Source organism: Nerophis ophidion, linkage group LG22 (assembly GCF_033978795.1).
Source record: "Nerophis ophidion isolate RoL-2023_Sa linkage group LG22, RoL_Noph_v1.0, whole genome shotgun sequence".
Taxonomy (NCBI): Eukaryota; Metazoa; Chordata; class Actinopteri; order Syngnathiformes; family Syngnathidae; genus Nerophis; species Nerophis ophidion.
In genome coordinates this window covers 39,946,145-39,968,169 of record NC_084632.1, presented here as the reverse complement: position 1 = coordinate 39,968,169, position 22,025 = coordinate 39,946,145, and the positions used below count along the sequence as shown (strand labels likewise).

Sequence of the window (22,025 nt, the reverse complement as noted above, 5' to 3'; positions counted from 1 at the left end):
GCGTTTTCCGTTCGGGCTCCAGTACTCTGGAATACCCTCCCGGTAACAGTTCGAGATGCTACCTCAGTAGAAGCATTTAAGTCTCACCTTAAAACTCATTTGTATACTCTAGCCTTTAAATAGACTCCCTTTTCAGACCAGTTGATCTGCCATTTCTGTTCTTTTTCTTCTATGTCCCACTCTCCCTTGTGGAGGGGGTCCGGTCCGATCCGGTGGCCATGTACTGCTTGCCTGTGTATCGGCTGGGGACATCTCTGCGCTGCTGATCCGCCTCCGCTTGGGATGGTTTCCTGCTGGCTCCGCTGTGAACGGGACTCTCGCTGCTGTGTTGGATCCGCTTTGGACTGGACTCTCGCGACTGTGTTGGATCCATTATGGATTGAACTTTCACAGTATCATGTTGAACTTTCACAGTATCATGTTAGACCCGCTCGACATCCATTACTTTCCTCCTCTCCAAGGTTCTCATAGTCATCATTGTCACCGACGTCCCACTGGGTGTGAGTTTTCCTTGCCCTTATGTGGGCCTACCGAGGATGTCGTAGTGGTTTGTGCAGCCCTTTGAGACACTAGTGATTTAGGGCTATATAAGTAAACATTGATTGATTGATTATTAGATTGCACAGTACAGTACATATTCCGTACAATTGACCACTAAATGGTAACACCCCGATAAGTTTTTCAACGTTAATCAATTACTTAATAAATGACCAAGTCGAGGTGATCTACCTCATATATACATACACACACACACACACACATATATATATATATATATATATATACATATATATATATATATATATATATAATTTATAGTTATTTATTTTGCCGTTTTTGTTGACATGTTAAAGGTGTTTTAATGAATATACATGCATGTTTAACATATAGATTCCTATCTTTCATGAAGACAAGAATATAAGTTGGTGTATTACCTGATTCTGATGACTTGCATTGACTGGAATCAGACAGTATTGCTGATAATGTCCACATTTTCAAATGGAGGAGAAAAAAAGTTCCTCTTTTCTGTCTAATACCACATGAATGTCGTTGGTTTTTGGCATCTTCCATATTCGTTTTTATAAAATTTACAAGAAATACATTGGCGGCAAACTCCGTAGTTATCTAGCTTGTATGCTCTGGCTTTCGGAGACTCTTATTTTGTTAGCGCAGGCGCGATGGAGTGGCGCTTTTATTGTGAAGACAGGAACTGTGCGATCATTTAGGCTTTTGACGGGAAGTACGGTTGAAGTAAAAAGTGTCTTTCTTCTTTTACACTTTTGATTGATTGATTGATTGAAACTTGTATTAGTAGATTGCACAGTACAGTACATATTCCTTACAATTGACCACTAAATGGTAACACCCCAATAAGTTTTTCAACGTTTTTAAGTCGGATTCGACGTGTGAAGGTCACGTGACCGCCTGGTTTTGTTTGATTGGTCCAACGTCACCAGGGACTGCATTTGATTGGTGAAACACAGGGCATGCGTAGTTTCTACTTAGAATGCGTGTCTGACAAAATCAAAACAAACAACGCGTGCATTAACAGATTGATAAAAAAAAAAAATTGCGAGCTAATTGTAGATAAATGGAGCGGAGTAAAAGTAGCGTTTCTTCTCTATAAATATACTCAAGTAAAAGTAAAAGTATGTTGCATAAAAACTACTCTTAGAAGTACAATTTATCCCAAAAATTACTCAAGTAGATGTAACGGAGTAAATGTAGCGCGTTACTACCCACTTCTGTATATATATATATATATATATATATATATATATACATACATATATATATATATATATATATATATATATATATATATATATACACACATTTTTTTTGTTTGTTTGTGTTTTTTTGTTTTTTTTATTTATTTATTTATTTATTTTTTTCCCCTTGGCCTCAGTCCGCACCCCCTCTCCAAGGCCCAGGCTAAGACCGATTTTTTTAAATTTAATTTTAATCTTCTATTCCCCCCCCCCCTCGTTTACCTGTATCTCATCTTTTTTTGTAAGGGGCGCTGGAAGCCGGCAGACCCGTCAGCGATCCTGTTCTGTCTCCCTGTAATGTTTGTCTGATCTTGAATTGGATTGTGCTGAAAATTGTAATTTTCCTGAAGGAACTCTCCTGACGGAATGAATAAAGTACTATCTAATCTAATCTAATATATATACACACACACAGTATATACTGCGATGAGGTGGCGACTTGTCCAGGGTGTACATTGTCTTCCGCCCGATCGTAGCTGAGATAGGCGCCAGCGTCCCCTGTGACCCCAAAGGGAATAAGCAGTAGAAAATCGATATATATATACATATATATATATATATATATATATATATATATATATATATATATATATATATATATATATATATATATATATATATATATATAAAGAGAGAGAGAGAGAGAGAAAGAAAGAAAGAAAGAAAGAAAGAAAGAGAGAGAAATAAATTAAGTGTCCTGCACAGTGATCATTTTAAATGAAAAAACTATCCATCCATCCCATCCATTTTCTACCGCTTATTCCCTTTTGGGGTCGCGGGGGGCGCTGGCGCCTATCTCAGCTACAATCGGGCGGAAGGCGGGGTACACCCTGGACAAGTCGCCACCTCATAAATACTGATGAAATTGCCATTTGTTATATGGCACACTATTTGAGAAGCATTGCCTTAACAAGGGGGTCAGCAACCCACGGCCCTAGGGCCGCATTTTAGCGCCGCCCTAGTGGCACCTTGGACCTCTTTCAGAGATGTTTGAACATGCGAAAAAATCTATATTTTTTGTTTCTATATTTTCTTTAGGACAACAAACCTTCCTAATTCTTAGAAATCCCACTGTTTATGTTCTACATGCTTCACTGATGACAGTATTTTGTCCTGATTTCAGCGATCCTTGAACTCATCGTAGTTTGTTTACACGTGCAACTTTCTCCAGGACTGCCACAGAAAGATGTTTTACGTCACACCCCCTTCGTCTCATTTTGTCCACCAAACTTTTTATACTGTGCGTGAATGCAAAAAAGGTGATCTTTGTGGATGTTTTTGACTTGTTGTTGTTCTAATCAGGGATATTTGCTCAATGCATGACTGCTAGCTCATCAATGCTAGCTGTGTGTACATATTGCATCATTATGCCTCGTTTGTAGCTATATCTCAGCTCATTTAATGTTCTTTGTGTATTTAATTCATATTTGCATGTCTCACGACACATTATACTTGCTGCATTTCTCATAGTTGTTTGTGTGCCGTGTTGTTCCAGACCACAGCAAACGTTACCCAGATTGTAATACGTCCATTAGAAGAATAAGACAGCCTGCAGTTTCCTTCAACTTGGACACACATGGACATTCTGAGACAGTCATTTCCAGAAGTTATCGCATCCTGTGAGAAGCCTCTATTTTAATAATGATTTCAAACGTTGCAAAAATGTGTAGAATTAAAAAAAAAAAATTCTATCAACAAAGTTTTGCATCAGCCTTTGATAGTAGGCTAATATTGCTAATTTAGACACTTACATGATTACTTATAACAGGGGTGTCCAAACTTTTTCCACCGAGGGCCGCACACGGAAAAATTTAAGCATGCGGGGGCCATTTTGATATATTTCATATTCAAACTATAACAAAATATATATGTATCTTAGTTATTAACATGTTAAAAATAAGTCAAATTTGTATTATTATTTTTTATGTAACGCTTACAGTAAATCTGTATATCAACTTTAAAATAAAATAAAAAAGGTTTTATGGCTTTTCTGTCAAAAACATCTTTGTTTTTTTTTTAATAGTAAAACTGAAATATGCAGTATTTTGCAATTAAAGCCCTAAAAGATCAATGATTTTAATGATCTATTATATTTGAGTAATCACAGTGAAAAGATCAATAAAATACCAATAAATATATTAGGGATCCAAAAGGTGCCCCACTCAGAAAGTGATACATTTTTATTAGTTTTTTTTTTTTAAACTTTCAACACTTAAGTTATCCGTCAATTTTACGTTTTAACTATCATTTTGTTCGTTTTACGCTCTTTTATCAAAGAAAACTTAGTTTTTTTATGCCAACTGCACAATATATGCAATATTTACCACATAAAACATTTTAAAGTGAATTTTTTTTTAACTAATCGGAGCTTTGAAAATAATTCATTTTAACATGGACTTTTTTTGTCATTATTTTTTGTTTTTGAGCAATGGCCAAAAAAAAATAATAATAATTGATTGATTGAAACTTGTATTAGTAGATTGCACAGTACAGTACATATTCCGTACAATTGACCACTAAATGGTAACACCCCAATAAGTTTTTCAACTTGTTAATAAATTCATGGTAAAGATGGTTTTTACATAGTAAAATAAAGATAAAAGAAAATGCAGGACACCATTGATTTTAATGATCTATTATATTTGAGTAATCACAGTGAAAAGATAAATAAAATACCAATAAATATATTAGGGATCCAAAAGGTGCCCCACTCAGAAAGTGATACATTTTTATTAGTTTTTTTTTTTAAAACTTTCAACACTTAAGTTACGAGATCAACTTCAGATATATCCGTCAATTTTACGTTTTAACAATCATTTTGTTCGTTTTACGCTCTTTTATCAAAGAAAACTTAGTTTTTTTTATGGCAACTGCACAATATATGCAATATTTACCACATAAAACATTTTAAAGTGATTTTTTTGAACTAATCGGAGCTTTGAAAATAATTCATTTTAACATGGATTTTTTTTGTCATTATTTTTTGTTTTGAGCAATGGCCAAAAAATAAAAAATAATTGATTGATTGATCATTTTATTAGTAGATTGCACAGTACAGTACATATTCCGTACAATTGACCACTAAATGGTAACACCCCGATAAGTTTTTCAACTTGTTAATAAATTCATGGTAAAGATGGTTTTTACATAGTAAAATAAAAATAAAAGAAAATGCAGGACACCATTGATTTTAATGATCTATTATATTTAATTAATCACAGTGAAAAGATAAATAAAATACCAATAAATATATTAGGGATCCAAAAGGTGCCCCGCTCCTAAAGTGATACATTTTTATTATTATTTTTTTTTAACTTTCAACACTTAAGTTACGAGATCAACTTCAGATATATCCGTCAATTTTACGTTTTAACTATCATTTTGTTCGTTTTATGCTCTTTTATCAAAGAAAACTTAGTTTTTTTTATGGCAACTGCACAATATATGCAATATTTACCACATAAAACATTTTAAAGTGAATTTTTTTGAACTAATCGGAGCTTTGAAAATAATTCATTTTAACATGGATTTTTTTTTTGTCATTATTTTTTGTTTTGAGCAATGGCCCAAAAAAATAAATAAATAATTGATTGATTGATACTTTTATTAGTAGATTGCACAGTACAGTACATATTCCGTACTAAATGGTAACACCCCAATAAGTTTTTCACCTTGTTTAAATCGGGGTCCACGTTAATCAATTCATGTTTTTTTACATGGAAAAATAAAGATAAAAGGGAAAAAAAAATAGCCTGCATGGCAGTTTTGTGTCAACATTGCAACTTGTTCTCGTTTTGTTACACCTCATCCCAATGTTTTTAACTTATAGTTACCCAAGTCACATGGTCCACCAGAAGTTGCACCATTCCGATCCCCTTGCAGGCCAAAAGTAGGTTCCACTTTGTTTTTTTTCCTGTACACTCCGTGATATTCCAACTCGGGATTCAAGCCGCTGTAACTCATTTCAAAAAACATAAAGTACACACAAGTTCTCAATGTTCATTGCTCACTTTATTTCATCAATATGTTAGTTGATGAAAAAAAAAAAGGCCTTAAGTCCAGAAAGTGTCTGACAACATTCAAAGTGTAAAAAAAAAAAAATACAACAAAGTGTGCATGAGTATATGAGTGGGACACAAAGTACTGCATTGAATATTACTGTACAAGAAATACAAGTTTGGTAAAAAAAGACATGAATTTACCATGACAACCTGCAAAAAACTGTGCCTACTGTACTCCTTTATTTACTGGCTTACTAGTTTGATTTTTTTTTTTTTTAGTTAACCCTAAAAGTTACCTTGTTTTTCAGATTTAGACACAATCGGATTTAAATGAAAAACAATACCAATAACAGCGTTTGTGTTTTACTACTCAGCTTGTACTTTATACTTCTTTTTACAGATAGTTTATTTTGTACTATCTCTACCATTAGTGGGTTATTACTTGAAAGTAGGGTTGCAAAAATCCAAGTTGGAAACTTTCCATGCGAGTAAACATTGAATGCAACATGCTAGATATTGCAACATTTCCTTGAATTGCCGCCTGGGCGCTAATTAACCAAAGGCATGCAGTAAATTTAGGCCTGCTCTTATAAATTTGAGTGTGATGTAAAGGATACTATCATGAAAAGCACATTTAATTTAAAAAAAACTTTCTTATGGTGTTACCTTTACTTATAAATGAAGTCCACGCGCAGCTCCTTCTGATCGAAAGCATCGATAACTTGTTTATAGTCTCTCGGTCTCGATGGAGATCTTCCTTTATTACCTCCTGCTTGGGTTGAAAGTCCAGTTTAGAAAACAGTTTTATTTTAGATATGTAATCCCCCATGTTAAAAGTGCAAGGGAGAGGAAAAAATAAACACACGCCGCTCACTCTTGCTGCTGCCGAGTCGTCGCAAGAAGGATCACTAGCGCCCTCTACCAACAGGAGGCGGGAGTCATTTAATGGCTCATATTTGACACACGCAGCTACGGTATATTAATAAAACATACCTGCTCATTGTTCTTTTTAGCATATTCAATAGCTTGGACCTTAAATCCTACTGAATAGCTCTTAATCTTCTTCCCTTTATGCGATTTCAAATTATTGAAATCAGCCTCCTCTATTTTCAAAATGATGAAGTGTCACTCGTGACGTGACGAGTTTGACCCTGCGGAAATTCTAGGCATATGCTAATTATTTGGCGAAACGAGTTTCACCCGGCGGAAATTCTAGACATGCGCTAATAAAAATAATATTTTGCGAAACGGCGTAAATCCTAATGCTAAGCATGCGCTAATTATTTTGCGAAACGAGTTTGACCCGGCAGTAATTCTAGGCAGGCGCATACTATCTACCCGGCAGCAATTCAAGGAAATACCGTATTAGCTAACACAACCTGATTTGATGCAAATTCAGTAGGATTTCAACCCTTTACTGTGCATTCCTCGATCACATGCGGAGACAATTCCCAGCATGCTACACACGACAGCAGGGCTATTGAGGCCACACTAGTATTTGAGCCCAAGTACTTCATCCAGTCAGGTAAGTTTTGATGATATTACTTGGGTAAATATATTTAATTTATGGTATTTAAGTGTAATTGCTTGTTACTGTAAGACTGGAGACTACTCCAGCAGACTTCCACTCGAGCTAGCTAGCTGTTCCTGTACTTGTTAAATGATTTGGGGGCCGATATCTCTAGCTAGCTAGGTTTATGTACCGCCAGTCTCATAATGAACCGACAATTTTTCTCCGTTAGCCGTGATGCTAATTTTCTCTATGTTAAATCCCATTCATTTATGCTAACGACGTTAGCGATCCGAATTTACCATTTTTTTGTGATCTGTGAAGTTCAACTAGCAAATACCAAATCGAAACATGTAGTTTCCTCCGCCTTCCGTTCTGCTAGCCAATTGTTTATCCGACTATTTGTATCCGCGTGTGGCATGGCATTAGTGTTTTACCAGAATAAATAAATAAAAAGAGAATAATGCCACGTACACCGTCTGATGTGTGGAGACATTTCACCCCCACCAATGTTGGCGGAAAGGCGGTGTATATTTGGAAATACTGTGCAAAGAGCTACGTCTAAAATGCCACAAATATGCAGCAGCATATAGACAAAAGCCCGATAATATATCATTATTGTAATTCCTTTTAATTCACATTTATTCCCATTAATTCCCATGGACGGTGTCCAAATTTGAATAATCAAAAAATCGTCAATATATCCAAACTTCCTGAGCTAAACTTCCCGTGGTAAATGTCCGGTAATCAAAGGCGATGGCTGTTTATGACCCCGCGTCCCTTAGAAACAGCTGTTGCCATGTAATCAGGGACAGTCCAAATAAAAGAAGAGGCGTACAATCCTCCGCCAGAGTGTGATATATTCCCATTTTAATTTTCCAGAAGTTTTAGAGAAGGAATCAATAAAGTACTATCTATTTATTAATTCGCATGGACGGTGTCCAACTTTGAATAATCAAAAAATGGTCAATGGTAAATTTGCGGAAAGCTTCCACCCCTTTGCAACCCTACTTGTGAGTGCATTTATTTTACAGTGGCAAAAGAAAAAAAAATGTTCACTAACATTCATGATTCAACCTACTACGTTTACTCTTGTCTTTGAAGGATTTAGGAATTGTGCAAACAAAACTCCCGACCTGGAAGACAAGTTGTTTACAGTCGTGCTCATAAGTTTACATACCCTGGGAGAATTTAGGATTTCTTGGCCATTCTTCAGAAAATATGAACGATAAAAACTGAAAAAGGGAAAAATGGGCTGCATGGTCGAGTGGGCAAAAAGTTCAATTTGGGTCTCGTCGCTCCAAATTACTTTGTTCCAGAAGTTTTGAGGCTTGTCTCTGTGCTGTTTGTGACATTTGCGCAGAAAATTCTTTTTTCTGGGGACTCGACCATGCAGCCCATTTTTCTTGAAGTGCCTCCTTATTGTGCCTCTTGAAACAGCCACACCACATTTTTTCGGAGAGTCCTGTATTTCAGCTGAAGTTATTTGTGGATATTTCTTTGCATCTCGAAAAATGTTCCAGGCTATTGTGGCTGAAATCTTTGCTGGTCTACCTGAATCCCTCATTTCCCACTTCTTAATCCGCGTTTGAACACTGCTGATTGGCATTCTCAATTCCTTGGATATCTTTCTATACCCCTTTCCTGTTTTATGCGGTTCGATTACCTTTTCTCGCAGATCCTTTACAATCATTTGCCTTCCCCATGACTCAGAATCCAGAAACATCTGTGCAGCACTGGATGAAAGATGCAATGGTCTGTCAGAAGCCCAAAAAAATCACTGACCTTTTATACACACACAATAATTCCAAACAGGTCACAGGTGAGGATTGGAACCTTGATTAGCCATTCAAACCTGTTTGCGTCAACTTTTGTGCATCAGATCAAAGTCACTGGGGTATGTAAACTTTTGATCAGGGTCATTTGGGTACTTTCTTTTGTCATTTCGATTTAAAAAGAGTAAACAAGAGTTGTTTGCCAATAAGTAGCTTCACACAACCATTAAGCATGCGTGGAAGAAAGGTTTTTGTCTTATCATTCATATTTTCTGAAGAATGGCCATCCATCCATCCATCCATTTCCTACCGCTTATTCCCTTTTGGGGTCGCTGGCGCCTAATAAATCATAAATTCTCCCAGGGTATGTACACTTAGACTATAGATTACTGCCAAAGCAGTTTCGTATTCCAGAAAATAAGATGACAAATTACGTTTTAGGTGACTAAGTAGTGAATCTGTGAAAAACAAGGGTGTCAAACGTACGGCCCGTGGGCCGAACAGGTTCGGTTGGAGCGTCCGCCCTGAGATCGGTAGGTTGTGAGTTCAAACCCCGGCCGAGTCATACCAAAGACTATGAAAACAGGACCCATTAGCTCCCTGCTTGGCACTCAGCATCAAGGGTTGGAATTGGGGGTTAAATCACCAAAATTATTCCCGGCCGCGACCACCCCTGCTGCTCATTGCTCCCCTCAAGGGTGATAGGTCGAATGCAGAGGATAATTTCACCACACCAAGTGTGTGTGTGTGTGTGTGTGTGACAATCATTGGTACCGCGTGATGAGTTTGCCAAGTATTAAAATGAAATAAACTGCTGTTCCGAAAGTGTCCACTGGATGTCAGTATAGCAATTCTGTTAGGACAAGCAAGAGGTACAAAATAGAGCGTACCTGCAGCTCCTCTCCCTCGACCCAAATTAAACTTAAAACCGGCCGTTTTATGTCTTCTGCTTCCAACACATTATTTGGCACCCTTAGTCCCCGATAATGTCTGTCAAAAACGAGAAAACTTAACCCTTTTGAACAGTAATTTTTTTGTACCTCAGAAGCCACCATAGCCTGGAAAATTGTTTGAGATGCAAAGAAATATCCACAAATAACTTCAGTTGAAATACAGGACTCTCTAAAAAAAATGTGTGGTGTGGCTGTTTCAAGATGCACGATAAGGAGGCGCTTAAAGAAAAATGGGCTGCATGGTCGAGTCGCCAGAAGAAAGCAGATTTCTGCGCAAATGTCACAAAGTATCCAGAGAGAAGCCTCAAGTAGTCAATCTGTGAAAAACAAGGGTGTCAAACGTACGGCCCGTGGGCCGAACAGGTTCGGTTAGAGCGTCCGCCCTGAGATCGGTAGGTTGTGAGTTCAAACCCCGGCCGAGTCATACCGAAGACTATGAAAACAGGACCCATTAGCTCCCTGCTTGGCACTCAGCATCAAGGGTTAGAATTGGGGGTTAAATCACCAAAATTATTCCCGGGCGCGACCACCCCTGCTGCTCATTGCTCCCCTCAAGGGTGATAGGTCAAATGCAGAGGATAATTTCACCACACCAAGTGTGTGTGTGTGACAATCATTGGTACCGCGTGATGAGTTTGCCAAGTATTAAAATGAAATAAACTGCTGTTCCGAAAGTGTCCACTGGATGTCAGTATAGTAATTCTGTTAGGACAAGCAAGAGGTACAAAATAGAGCGTACCTGAAGCTCCTCTCCCTCGACCCAAATTAAACTTAAAACCGGCCGTTTTATGTCTTCTGCTTCCAACACATTATTTGGCACCCTTAGTCCCCGATAATGTCTGTCTAAAACGAGAAAACTTAACCCTTTTGAACAGTAATTTTTTTGTACCTCAGAAGCCACCATAGCCTGGAAAATTGTTTGAGATGCAAAGAAATATCCACAAATAACTTCAGCTGAAATACAGGACTCTCCAAAAAAAAATGTGGTGTGGCTGTTTCAAGATGCACAATAAGGAGGCGCTTAAAGAAAAATGGGCTGCATGGTCGAGTCGCCAGAAGAAAGCAGATTTCTGCGCAAATGTCACAAAGTATCCAGAGAGAAGCCTCAAACTTCTGGAACAAAGTAATTTGGAGCGATGAGACCAAAATTGAATTTTTGGGCCACTCGACCATGCAGCCCATTTTTCAGTTTTTATATTTTCTAAAAAAATGGCCAAGAAATCATAACTTCTTCCAGGTTATGTAAACATACGAGCACAACATTAAATTGATTGGTAGAAATTGATGTATTAATATAGATTAAGGGTGCTTAAATAGCATCTTTCTACAGCATCATTCTGCACATTTCACAGTTTCTCAATAATACAAGAAAAAAACAATAGTTAAGGCGTGGTCACATCATATTTCGATTACCTTGGGAGACAATAGATCAATAGAAGCGTAAATGCCTGAAAACACACACGAGTGGTTGAAAAACGCCGGAAGAAACTGTTTCAAACTTGATAGTAAAATCATGCAACATATTGTTTTTTTTTTGACAGTTTTTACCAAAAAAAATGGAGTACAAAATAATCAAAGAAGATATAAAAAAAATCACTTTTAGTTGTGCATTGCGCACAGTGGTCATGCCACACAGAAAAGAACACTCTTCATTGATTTAAGTCTCTCAGGGCAAAGTGCGTCGGTTCCATTGGAACCTCGTTGTCTCCTGAAAAGTGTCAATCCAACAAGCACGGCCAGACACGATCACCATGGAAACACATTCGACGTGACATTGAACAAAAGATGCTAATTGATCGACATGATGATTTAAAACTAATGTCACACGTGCACCCATGAGGTGTACAGTCCTGGTCTAGAGGACACATATGTAAAGAACATCCTGTCATGGCTGACTTGAGTTTCTAATCAATTCTACAACTCTTAATTTTGAGAGAACATACTTGTTGGTCACAAAAAAACATGAAGTTTGCTTCTTTTATGAGTTTATTATGGGTCTAGAACGGCAGCATAAACAGGCCCAGATCATAATACTACCACCACCATGCTTTACGGTCGGGAATGGTGTTCCTGGGACTTAAGGCCTCACCTTTTCTCCTCCAAACAATCAATCAGCCGCAGCTGAGGGGGAACAGCGCACACGGAGATGTGGATGTTGTTGATAAATGGCTTTCGCTTTGCATAGTAGAGCTTTTACTTGCACTTGCAGATGTAGCAACCAAAGTAGTTACTGACAGTGGTTTTATGAAGTGTTCCTGAGCCCATGTGGTGATATCCTTTAGAGATTGATGTCGGTTTTTGATACAGGGATCATTCAATGTTGGTTTCTGGCCATGCCGCTTCAAGGAGTGATTTCTCTAGATTCTCTGAACCTTTTGATGATATTATGGAGCGTAGATGTTGAAATCCCTAAATTTCTTGCAATTGCACTTTGAGAAACGTTGTTCTTAAACTGTTTGACTATTTGCTCACGCAGTTGTGGACAAAGGGGTGTACCTCGCCCCATCCTTTCTTGTGAAAGACTGAGCATTTTTTGGGGGAAGCTGTTTTTATACCCAATCATGGCACCCACCTGTTCCCAATTAGCCTGCACACCTGTGGGATGTTCCAAATAAGTGTTTGATGAGCATTCCTCAACTTTTATCAGTATTTATTGCCACCTTTCCCAACTTCTTTGTCACGTGTCAAATTCTTAAGTTACCGGTAATGATTTTTAGCACAATTTTTTATTTTTTTTTATCAGTTTGAACATCAAATATGTTGTCTTTGTAGCATATTCAACTGAATATGGGTTGAAAATTATTTACAAATCATTGTATTCTGTTTATATTTACATCTTACACAATTTCCCAACTCATATGGAAATGGGGTTTGTAAAATTCTACCCGTGTTTTATTCTGCGGGCTAATTTGTTGGATGTCTAGGCAAGGAAATACCGTATTTTTCGGATTATAAGTCGCAGTTTTTTTCCCTAGTTTGGCCTGGGGTGCGACTTATACTCTGGAGCGACTAAAGTGTCTAATTAAAACTCATCTGTATACTCTAGCCTTTAAATAGACCTCCTTTTTAGACCAGTTGATCTGCCGCTTCTTTTCTTTCTCCTATGTCCCCCCCTCCCTTGTGGAGGGGATCCGGTCCGATGACCATGGATGAAGTACTGGCTGTCCAGAGTCGAGACCCAGGATGGACCGCTCGTCGGGACCCAGGATGGACCGCTCGCCTGTGTATCGGTTGGGGACATCTCTACGCTGCTGATCCGCTTGAGATGGTTTCCTGTGGACGGGACTCTCGCTGCTGTCTTGGAGCCACTATGGATTGAACTTTCACAGTATCATGTTAGACCCGCTCGACATCCATTGCTTTCGGTCCCCTAGAGGGGGGGGGGGTTGCCCACATCTGAGGTCCTCTCCAAGGTTTCTCATAGTCAGCATTGTCACTGGCGTCCCACTGGATGTGAATTCTCCCTGCCCACTGGGTGTGAGTTTTCCTTGCCCTTTTGTGGGTTCTTCCGAGGATGTCGTAGTCGTAATGATTTGTGCAGTCCTTTGAGACATTTGTGATTTGGGGCTATATAAATAAACATTGATTGATTGATAATTGGTAAGACATTGCCGTAAAATATCAAATAATATTATTTATCTCATTCACGTAAGAGACTTGGCGTATATCAGCAATCGTCACACACATACACACATACACACACACACACACACACACACACACACACACACACACACACACACACACACACACACACACACACACACACACGTCAACCAATAAAAATTCGGCGGGGGGGCGGGTTAAGGCAGGAGTGCACTGTGGGATGTTCCAAATAAGTGTCTGATGAGCATTCCTCAACGTTATCAGAATTTATTGCCACCTTTCCCAACTTCTTTGTCACGTGTTGCTGGCGTCAAATTCATTAAATAGACCTCCTTTTTAGACCAGTTGATCTGCCGCTTCTTTTCTTTTTTCTCCTATGTCCCCCCCCCCTCCCTTGTGGAGGGGGTCCGGTCCGATGACCATGGATGAAGTACTGGCTGTCCAGAGTCGAGACCCAAGATGGACCGCTCGCCTGTGTATCGGTTGGGGACATTTCTACGCTGCTGATCCGCCTCCGCTTGGGATGGTTTCCTGTGGACGGGACTCTCGCTGCTGTCTTGGATCCGCTTTGAACTGAACTCTCGCGGCTGTGTTGGAGCCACTATGGATTGAACTTTCACAGTATCATGTTAGACCCGCTCGACATCCATTGCTTTCGGTCCCCTAGAGGGGGGGGGTTGACCTCATCTGAGGTCCTCTCCAAGGTTACTCATAGTCAGCATTGTCCCTGGCGTCCCACTGGGTGTGAGTTTTCCTTGCCCTTTTGTGGGTTCTTCCGAGGATGTCGTAGTCGTAATGGTTTGTGCAGTCCTTTGAGACATTTGTGATTGAGGGCTATATAAATAAACATTGATTGATTGCATCAAATTCTAAAATTTAATGATTATTTGCAAAAAAAAAAAATGTTTATGAGTTTGAACATCAAATATGTTGTCTTTGTAGCATATTCAGCTAAATATGGGTTGAAAAAGATTTAAAAATCATTGTATTCTGTTTATATTTACATCTAACACAATTTCCCAACTCATATGGAAACGGGGTTTGTAATTTATTAAGAGAATTAAACTTTACGAAGGTTTTTTGTCACCAAAAAAAATAAGAGTTGTAAAAATGATTGGAAACTCAACCATTATGTTCTTTACAAGTGGGATGTTCCAAACAAGTGTTTCATGAGCACTCCTCAACTTTATCAGTATTTTTTGCCACCTTTCCCAACTTCTTTGTCACGTGTTGCTGGCATCAAATTCTAAGGTTAATGATTATTTGTAAAAAAAAAAAAAAGTTTATGAGTTTGAACATCAAATATGTTGTCTTTGTGAATTATATTTATATAGCGCTTTTCTCAAGTGACTCAAAGCGCTTTACATAGTGACACCCAATATCTAAGTTACATTTAAACCAGTGTGGGTGGCACTGGGAGCAGGTGGGTAAAGTGTCTTGCCCAAGGACACAACGGCAGTGACTAGGATGGCACAAGCGGGAATCGAACCTGCAACCCTCAAGTTGCTGGCACGGCCACTCTACCAACCGAGCTATGTAGCATATTCAACTGAATATGGGTTGAAAATGATTTGCAAATCATTGCATTCCGTTTATATTTACATCTAACACAATTTCCCAACTCATATGGAAACGGGGTTTGTAATTTAATAAGAGAATTAAACTTTACGAAGGTTTTTTGTGACCCAAAAAAAATAAAGAGTTGTAAAAATGATTGGAAACTCAACCATTATGTTCTTTACAAGTGGGATGTTCCAAATAAGTGTTTGATGAGCACTCCTCAACTTTATCAGTATTTTTTGCCACCTTTCCCAACTTCTTTGTCACGTGTTGCTGGCATCAAATTCTAAGGTTAATGATTATTTGTTAAAAAAAAAAAAAAAAAAAAAAGTTTATGAGTTTGAACATCAAATATGTTGTCTTTGTGAATTATATTTATATAGCGCTTTTCTCAAGTGACTCAAAGCGCTTTACATAGTGACACCCAATATCTAAGTTACATTTAAACCAGTGTGGGTGGCACTGGGAGCAGGTGGGTAAAGTGTCTTGCCCAAGGACACAACGGCAGTGACTAGGATGGCACAAGCGGGAATCGAACCTGCAACCCTCAAGTTGCCACTCTACCAACCGAGCTATGTAGCATATTCAACTGAATATGGGTTGAAAAAGATTTTAAAATCATTGTATTCCGTTTATATTTACATCAAACACAATTTCCCAACTCATATGGAAACAGGGTTTGTAATTTAATAAAAGAACCAAACTTTATGCAGGTTTTTTGTGACCCAAAAAAAAATAAAGAGTTGTAAAAATGATTGGAAACTCAACCATTATGTTCTTTACAAGTGTACGTAAACTTTTGACCACGACTGTACACACACTGATGTGTGTTTTGCTCATTGGCACGTGTGTCACAAATATCATTGATTTAATGGGGAGGAATTAAAAAAAAAAAAAAAAATTAAAAAAATAAGGCAGAGTCTGCTGGGAATAATAATCAAGAACTCAGATGCAGTTTGGGAAAGAAAGTCTGCCACCTGCTGGTTAGAAGGAGGACTTTTTAACGGATGATAGAGAGAAGGTGTGCAGAAGATAGTCCTGCTATCTTGCCAGAGGAGCAGTGAGCTGATGGGAGATGGGACAGACAAGTCATGCTGGAAACAAGCACACATGTTTGACATGTTGAGGGCATGCCAGCTCGGAGGCGGGTGTGAGGACCAGAGTGAGGACCAGAGTGAGGACCAGAGTGAGGACCAGGGCAGGGGTCGGGAACCTTTTTGACTGGGAGAGCCATGAAAGCCAAATATTTTCAAATGTAATTCCGTATTTTTCTTTGTCTGTGGAAAGCTGGCAATCCAAAAGATTGCAAGCCCGTCTGGTATCAGTGTCTGTGTCCAGGAATGGCCTGCTGCCGCAGACAGCAGAGACAAGGCGATATCACCACCGTCAGGAAATTTGCATTTTTTTGTATAATTATATATTGTGTTTAACTGGAGTTGTCGAGATTACCCCCTTCTCACCGCCCAAATAAATAGAGGAAGCATGCGTGTTGTACTTTTAGAACGTAGTTTGGATCTGTAACTAGGATACGGCCAAAAACACGTGTTTCTCCTCATTGAGCCAAATTAAACTCTGTCTCTGCATGATTCCTTGCTTCTTGTCTGTTTAATAAATGTCTTCAGTGTTTGAACCTGACAGATTACCAGCGGATATATTCATTTTTTATCGTGTTAAGCAATGTCAGCTAAGATTTTAAAAAGCTGGCAATCCAAAAGATTGCAAGCCTGTCTGGTATCAGTGTCTGTGTCCAGGAATGGCCTGTTGCCGCAGATAGCAGAGACAAGGCGATATCACCAGCATCAACACATTTGCACTTTTTGTATAATCATATATTGTGTCTAACTGGAGTTGTCGAGATTACCCCCTTTTGCTCAGCGACAGCTTCAATCATGTAAAAAGAGACCTCCCAAATAAATAGAGGAAGCATGCGTGTTGGACTTTTAGAACGTAGTTTGGATCTGTAACTAGGATACGGCCAAAAACACGTGTTTCTCCTCATTGAGCCAAATTAAACTCTGTCTCTGCATGATTCCTTGCTTCTTGTCTGTTTAATAAATGTCGTCAGTGTTTGAACCTGACAGATTACCAGCGGATATATTCATTTTTTATCGTGTTAAGCAATGTCAGCTAAGATTTAAAAAAGCTGGCATTCCAAAAGATTGCAAGCCTGTCTGGTATCAGTGTCTGTGTCCAGGAATGGCCTGCTGCCGCAGATAGCAGAGACAAGGCGATATCACCAGCATCAACACATTTGCACTTTTTGTATAATCATATATTGTGTCCAACTGGAGTTGTCGAGATTACCCCCTTTCGCTCAGCGACAGCTTCAGTCATGTAAAAAGACACCTCCCAAATAAATAGAGGAAGCACGCGGGCTGGACTTTTAGAACATAGTTTGGATCTGTAGCTAGGATACGGCCAAAAACACGTGTCTCCTCATTGAGCCAAATTGAACTCTGTCTCTGCATGATTCCTTGCTTCTTGTCTGTTTAATAAATGTCGTTAGTGTTTGAGCCTGACAGATTACCAGCGGACATATTCATTTGTTATCGTGTTAAGCAATGTCAGCTAAGATTTAAAAAAGCTGGCAATCCAAAAGATCGCAAGCCCGTCTGGTATCAGTGTCTGTGTCCAGGAATGGCCTGCTGCCGCAGACAGCAGAGACAAGGCGATATCACCAGCATCAACACATTTGCACTTTTTGTACAATCATATATTGTGTCTAACTGGAGTTGTCGAGATTACCCCCTTTCGCTCAGCGACAGCTTCAGTCATGTAAAAAGAGACCTCCCAAATAAATAGAGGAAGCATGCGTGCTGGACTTTTAGAACGTAGTTCGGATCTGTAACTAAGATACGGCCAAAAACACGTGTCTCTCCTCATTGAGCCAAATTAAACTCTGTCTCTGCATGATTCCTTGCTTCTTGTCTGTTTAATAAATGTCGTCAGTGTTTGAACCTGACAGATTACCAGCGGATATATTCATTTTTTTATCATGTTAAGCAATGTCAGCTAAGATTTATCTGAGAGCCAGATGCAGTCATCAAAAGAGCCACAGGTTCCCAACCCCTGGTATAAGGAATGAGTTTGATGTTGTTAGTGGCAGCAAAATGCTCAAAGCTTTACTAACCTTGCAATATATTAAATGTGTTTTCTTTAATAAATTTTTTGTTTTTTTAAAAATGCTCAACAAAAATATATTAGGGTTAAAAAAAAAAAGGGCCTGAGAATTAGTCAAGATTTGTTGGGACTTTTGGATCCAACTCAAGTAGAATGCAAAAATAGAGCATCAGAACAGCATCTTTCCAATTACTATTAGTTTACAGCTTTACTGTGTACCTTAATTTTCTCTCCTTGCCAATTAAAGAATACTTTGCAGACTCTGTAGCGTGTTTTTTTTTTTTTTTTTTCACCAGCTTTACAGAAGTCCGACACTATTGAACTGATTCTTTCAGAAGCCAGAATGCCGCATTGGAAATGTAAGTGTGAGCATGCAGACATGCAAACTTGCTCGTCTAGTTCCCCTCGCTACCTCGCTTCCTTTCTCGTCTCTCTCGTGCTCACCCCCCGCCACCAACATTCAGCAATCAGCAAGAGACCCTCCACCACCGGCCAAATCAAATCGCCTGGCCAACCCTGCGGCCCTCAGGAACCTGCACAGTCATACAGAGGAGAGATCAAGTTAAGGCGACACAATCATACCAGGACACACACACACACACACACACACACACACACACACATGCTGCTGTGTCAGAATCTAATGCAAGGAATAAACTACAAAAACCTAACACCAGTGAAGTTGGCACCTTGTGTAAAACCTAAATATAAAAAAAGACTACAATGATTTGCAAATCCTTTTCAACTTATATTAGACTGCAAATAATCATTGACTTAGAATTTAATGGCAGCAACACATTGCAAAAAAGTTGGCATTTTTACCAGTGTGTTACTTGGCCTTTCCTTTTAACAACACTCCTTAAATATTTGGGAACTGAGGAGACCGATTTTTTGCAGCTTTACAGGTGGAATTCTTTCCCATTCTTGCTTGATGTACAGCTTAAGTTGCCAAGCCGCATCCTCTCACTGAAATAAGCAGGGGCGTCCATGATAAACGTTGCTTGGATGGCGACATATGTTGCTCCAAAACCGGTATGTACCTTTCAGCATTAATGGTGAACTTCACAGATGTGTAAGTTACCCATGCTTTGGGCACTGATTCAAAGTTGGTTTCCGGCCATGCCTTTGATCGCTCAGACGGCACTGTATCAAAAACCGACATTAATCTCGAAAGGATATCACCACAAGGGCTCAGGAACCATTCAGAAAACCACTGTCACTAAATACAGTTGGTCGCTACATCTCTAAGTGCCAGTTAAAGCTCTACTATGAAAGCGAAAGCCATTTATCAACAACATCCAGAAACGCCGCCGGCTTCTCCGGGCCCGAGATCATCTAAGATGGACTGATGCAAAGTGGAAAAGTGTTCTGTGGTCTGACGAGTCCACATTTCAAATTATTTTTGGAAATATTCAACATCGTGTCATCCGGCCCAAAGGGGAAGCGAACCATCCAGACTGTTATCGACGCAAAGTTGAAAAGCCAGCATCTGTGATGGTATGGGGGTGCATTAGTGCCCAAGGCATGGGTAACTTACACATCTGTGAAGGCACCATTAATGCTGAAAGGTACATACAGGTTTTGGAACAACATATGCTGCCATGTAAGCGCCGTCTTTTTCATGGACGCCCCTGCTTATTTCAGCAAGACAATGCCAAGCCAGATTCAGCACTTGTTACAACAGCGTGGCTTCGTAAAAAAATAGAGTGCGGCTACTTTCCTGGCCTGCCTGCAGTCCAGACCTGTCTCCCATGGAAAATGTGTGGAGCGTAAAATACGACAGCGGAGACCCCGGACTGTTGAACGACTGAATGGGAAATAATTCCACTTTCAAAGCTTCAACAATTAGTTTCCTCAATTCCCAAACGTTTATTGAGTGTTGTTAAAGGAAAAGGTGATGTAACACAGTGGTGAACATGCCCTTTCCCAACCACTTTGGCACGTGTTGCAGCCATGAAATTCTAAGTTAATTATTATTTGTTTGAACATCAGGTATCTTGTCTTTGTAGTGCATTCAACTGAATATGGGTTGAAAATGATTTGCAAATCATTGTATTCCGTTTATATTTACATCCAACACAATTTCCCAACTCATATGGAAACGGGGTTTGTATTTGGGAATGTCGCCGGGCCTTAATTTTCCCAGGTCTGGTATCAACGGCACACAAACATTCAGAAATCAGAAAGACATTTCAAATTAAGTTAACAAGTGAATTCAAACGGCGTAAAATCAACAACTTTAAAATATAAACAGACAGGATCAAGACAATTGTTGACAACTAAAAAAAAAAAAAAGCAATTTCTAATATATTATGTAAAAAAAATCTTTTAACACTTTGTGATCAATAAGAAGCGACGTGCATACAACATGGTGAAGCATCACAAAGAAGACACGCCTCACCTGGGTAGCATCAGCTCCACGGTTGTGATGCGTGGATGAGTGATTAGAGGGTGAGGGCAACGACAGGAAGAAAGGCCCAGCGATGGGAAGAAAAACAAACTAGACAAAACGCATGACTGTTGGTGTAAAATGTCATCTTGAGGAACAAAAGGGCATGCGTGGCAAGGATGAAAAGGCGATGGTTGGCAGGACAGAGGACACACAGAGCTTCAGATGTAGGTGACAGCACCTTTGCAGTTCTTCTCCATGGTGATTTCTACATAGGTGGTGGGGACGTAACCTTCCTCGCCGCTCTGCTTCCTGGCCCTGGTCCAGCCGTCGCCTTTGTCCTCCTCGATGATGTACAGCACCTGCAGGCCAGGAGAGAAGCACTTGATGAAATTTGCCAGGTTGTGGAAGCGTAGTCACTTTTTGGATTAAAAATACCGTATTTCCTTGAATAATATGCGCCTGCCTTGCTTTTACCGCCGGGTCAAAGTCGTGACGTCACATTTTTGCTTTTACTATGTGTAAACCATGGGTCTTGTTCCACAGCCATACATATCACACTGATGGTTGTGATCTGTATCTAATATGTGCCACACTCTGTGAACCCACACCAAACACATTTCTGGAGAACATTGGCTCTGTAACTCATTATAAAGGCAACATAAGAATTACCCAGAATGCCATGCATCCATGATTCTTGGCTATATTATACACCCCGCTAGCACCAAACCCCCCCCGCCCCCCTCTCTGTGCGTCACTTTTGGATTAAAAATACCGTATTTCCTTGAATAATATGCGCCTGCCTTGAATTACTGCCGGGTCGAACTCGCTTCCCCAAATTTGTAAGCGCATGCTTACTTTTACCGCCGGGTCAAAGTCGTGACGTCACGAGTGACGCTTCCCCTGTCGTCATTTTCAAAATGGCGGAGGAGTTTATTTTTGCTTTTAGTATGTGTAAACCATGGGTCTTTTGTTCCAGAGCCATACATATCACACTGATGGTTGTGATCTGTATCTAATATGTGCCACACTCTGTGAACCCACACCAAACACATTTCTGGAGAACATGGGATAGGTTGATTGGCAACACTAAATTGGCCCTAGTGTGTGAATGTTGTCTGTCTATCTGTGTTAGCCCTGCGATGAGGTGGCGACTTGCCCAGGGTGTACCCTGCCTTCCGCCCGATTGTAGCTGAGATAGGCGCCAGCGCCCCCCGTGACCCCGAAAGGGAATAAGCGGTAGAAAATGGATGGATTGGCTCTGTAACTCATTATAAACGCAACATAAGAATTACCCAGAATGCCATGCATCCATGACTCTTTGCTATATTATACACCC

General features: G+C 39.5%; 1 protein-coding gene across 3 annotated transcripts in view; it reads right to left on the bottom strand.

Annotated features, from left to right (window-relative positions):
- Positions 1 to 6,031: 6,031 nt before the first annotated feature.
- fnbp1l (formin binding protein 1-like) overlaps positions 6,032 to 22,025 on the bottom strand; it is a 166,322-nt gene continuing 150,328 nt past the window's right edge. For 2 of the 3 annotated variants that reach the window (XM_061883819.1, XM_061883821.1), the window contains one exon: positions 6,032 to 21,048. In XM_061883819.1, the coding sequence (XP_061739803.1) occupies positions 20,908 to 21,048 (141 nt within the window). In that variant the 3' untranslated portion in view covers positions 6,032 to 20,907. The remainder of the gene's footprint in view (positions 21,049 to 22,025) is intronic. The other variant, XM_061883820.1, reaches the window with a different exon arrangement.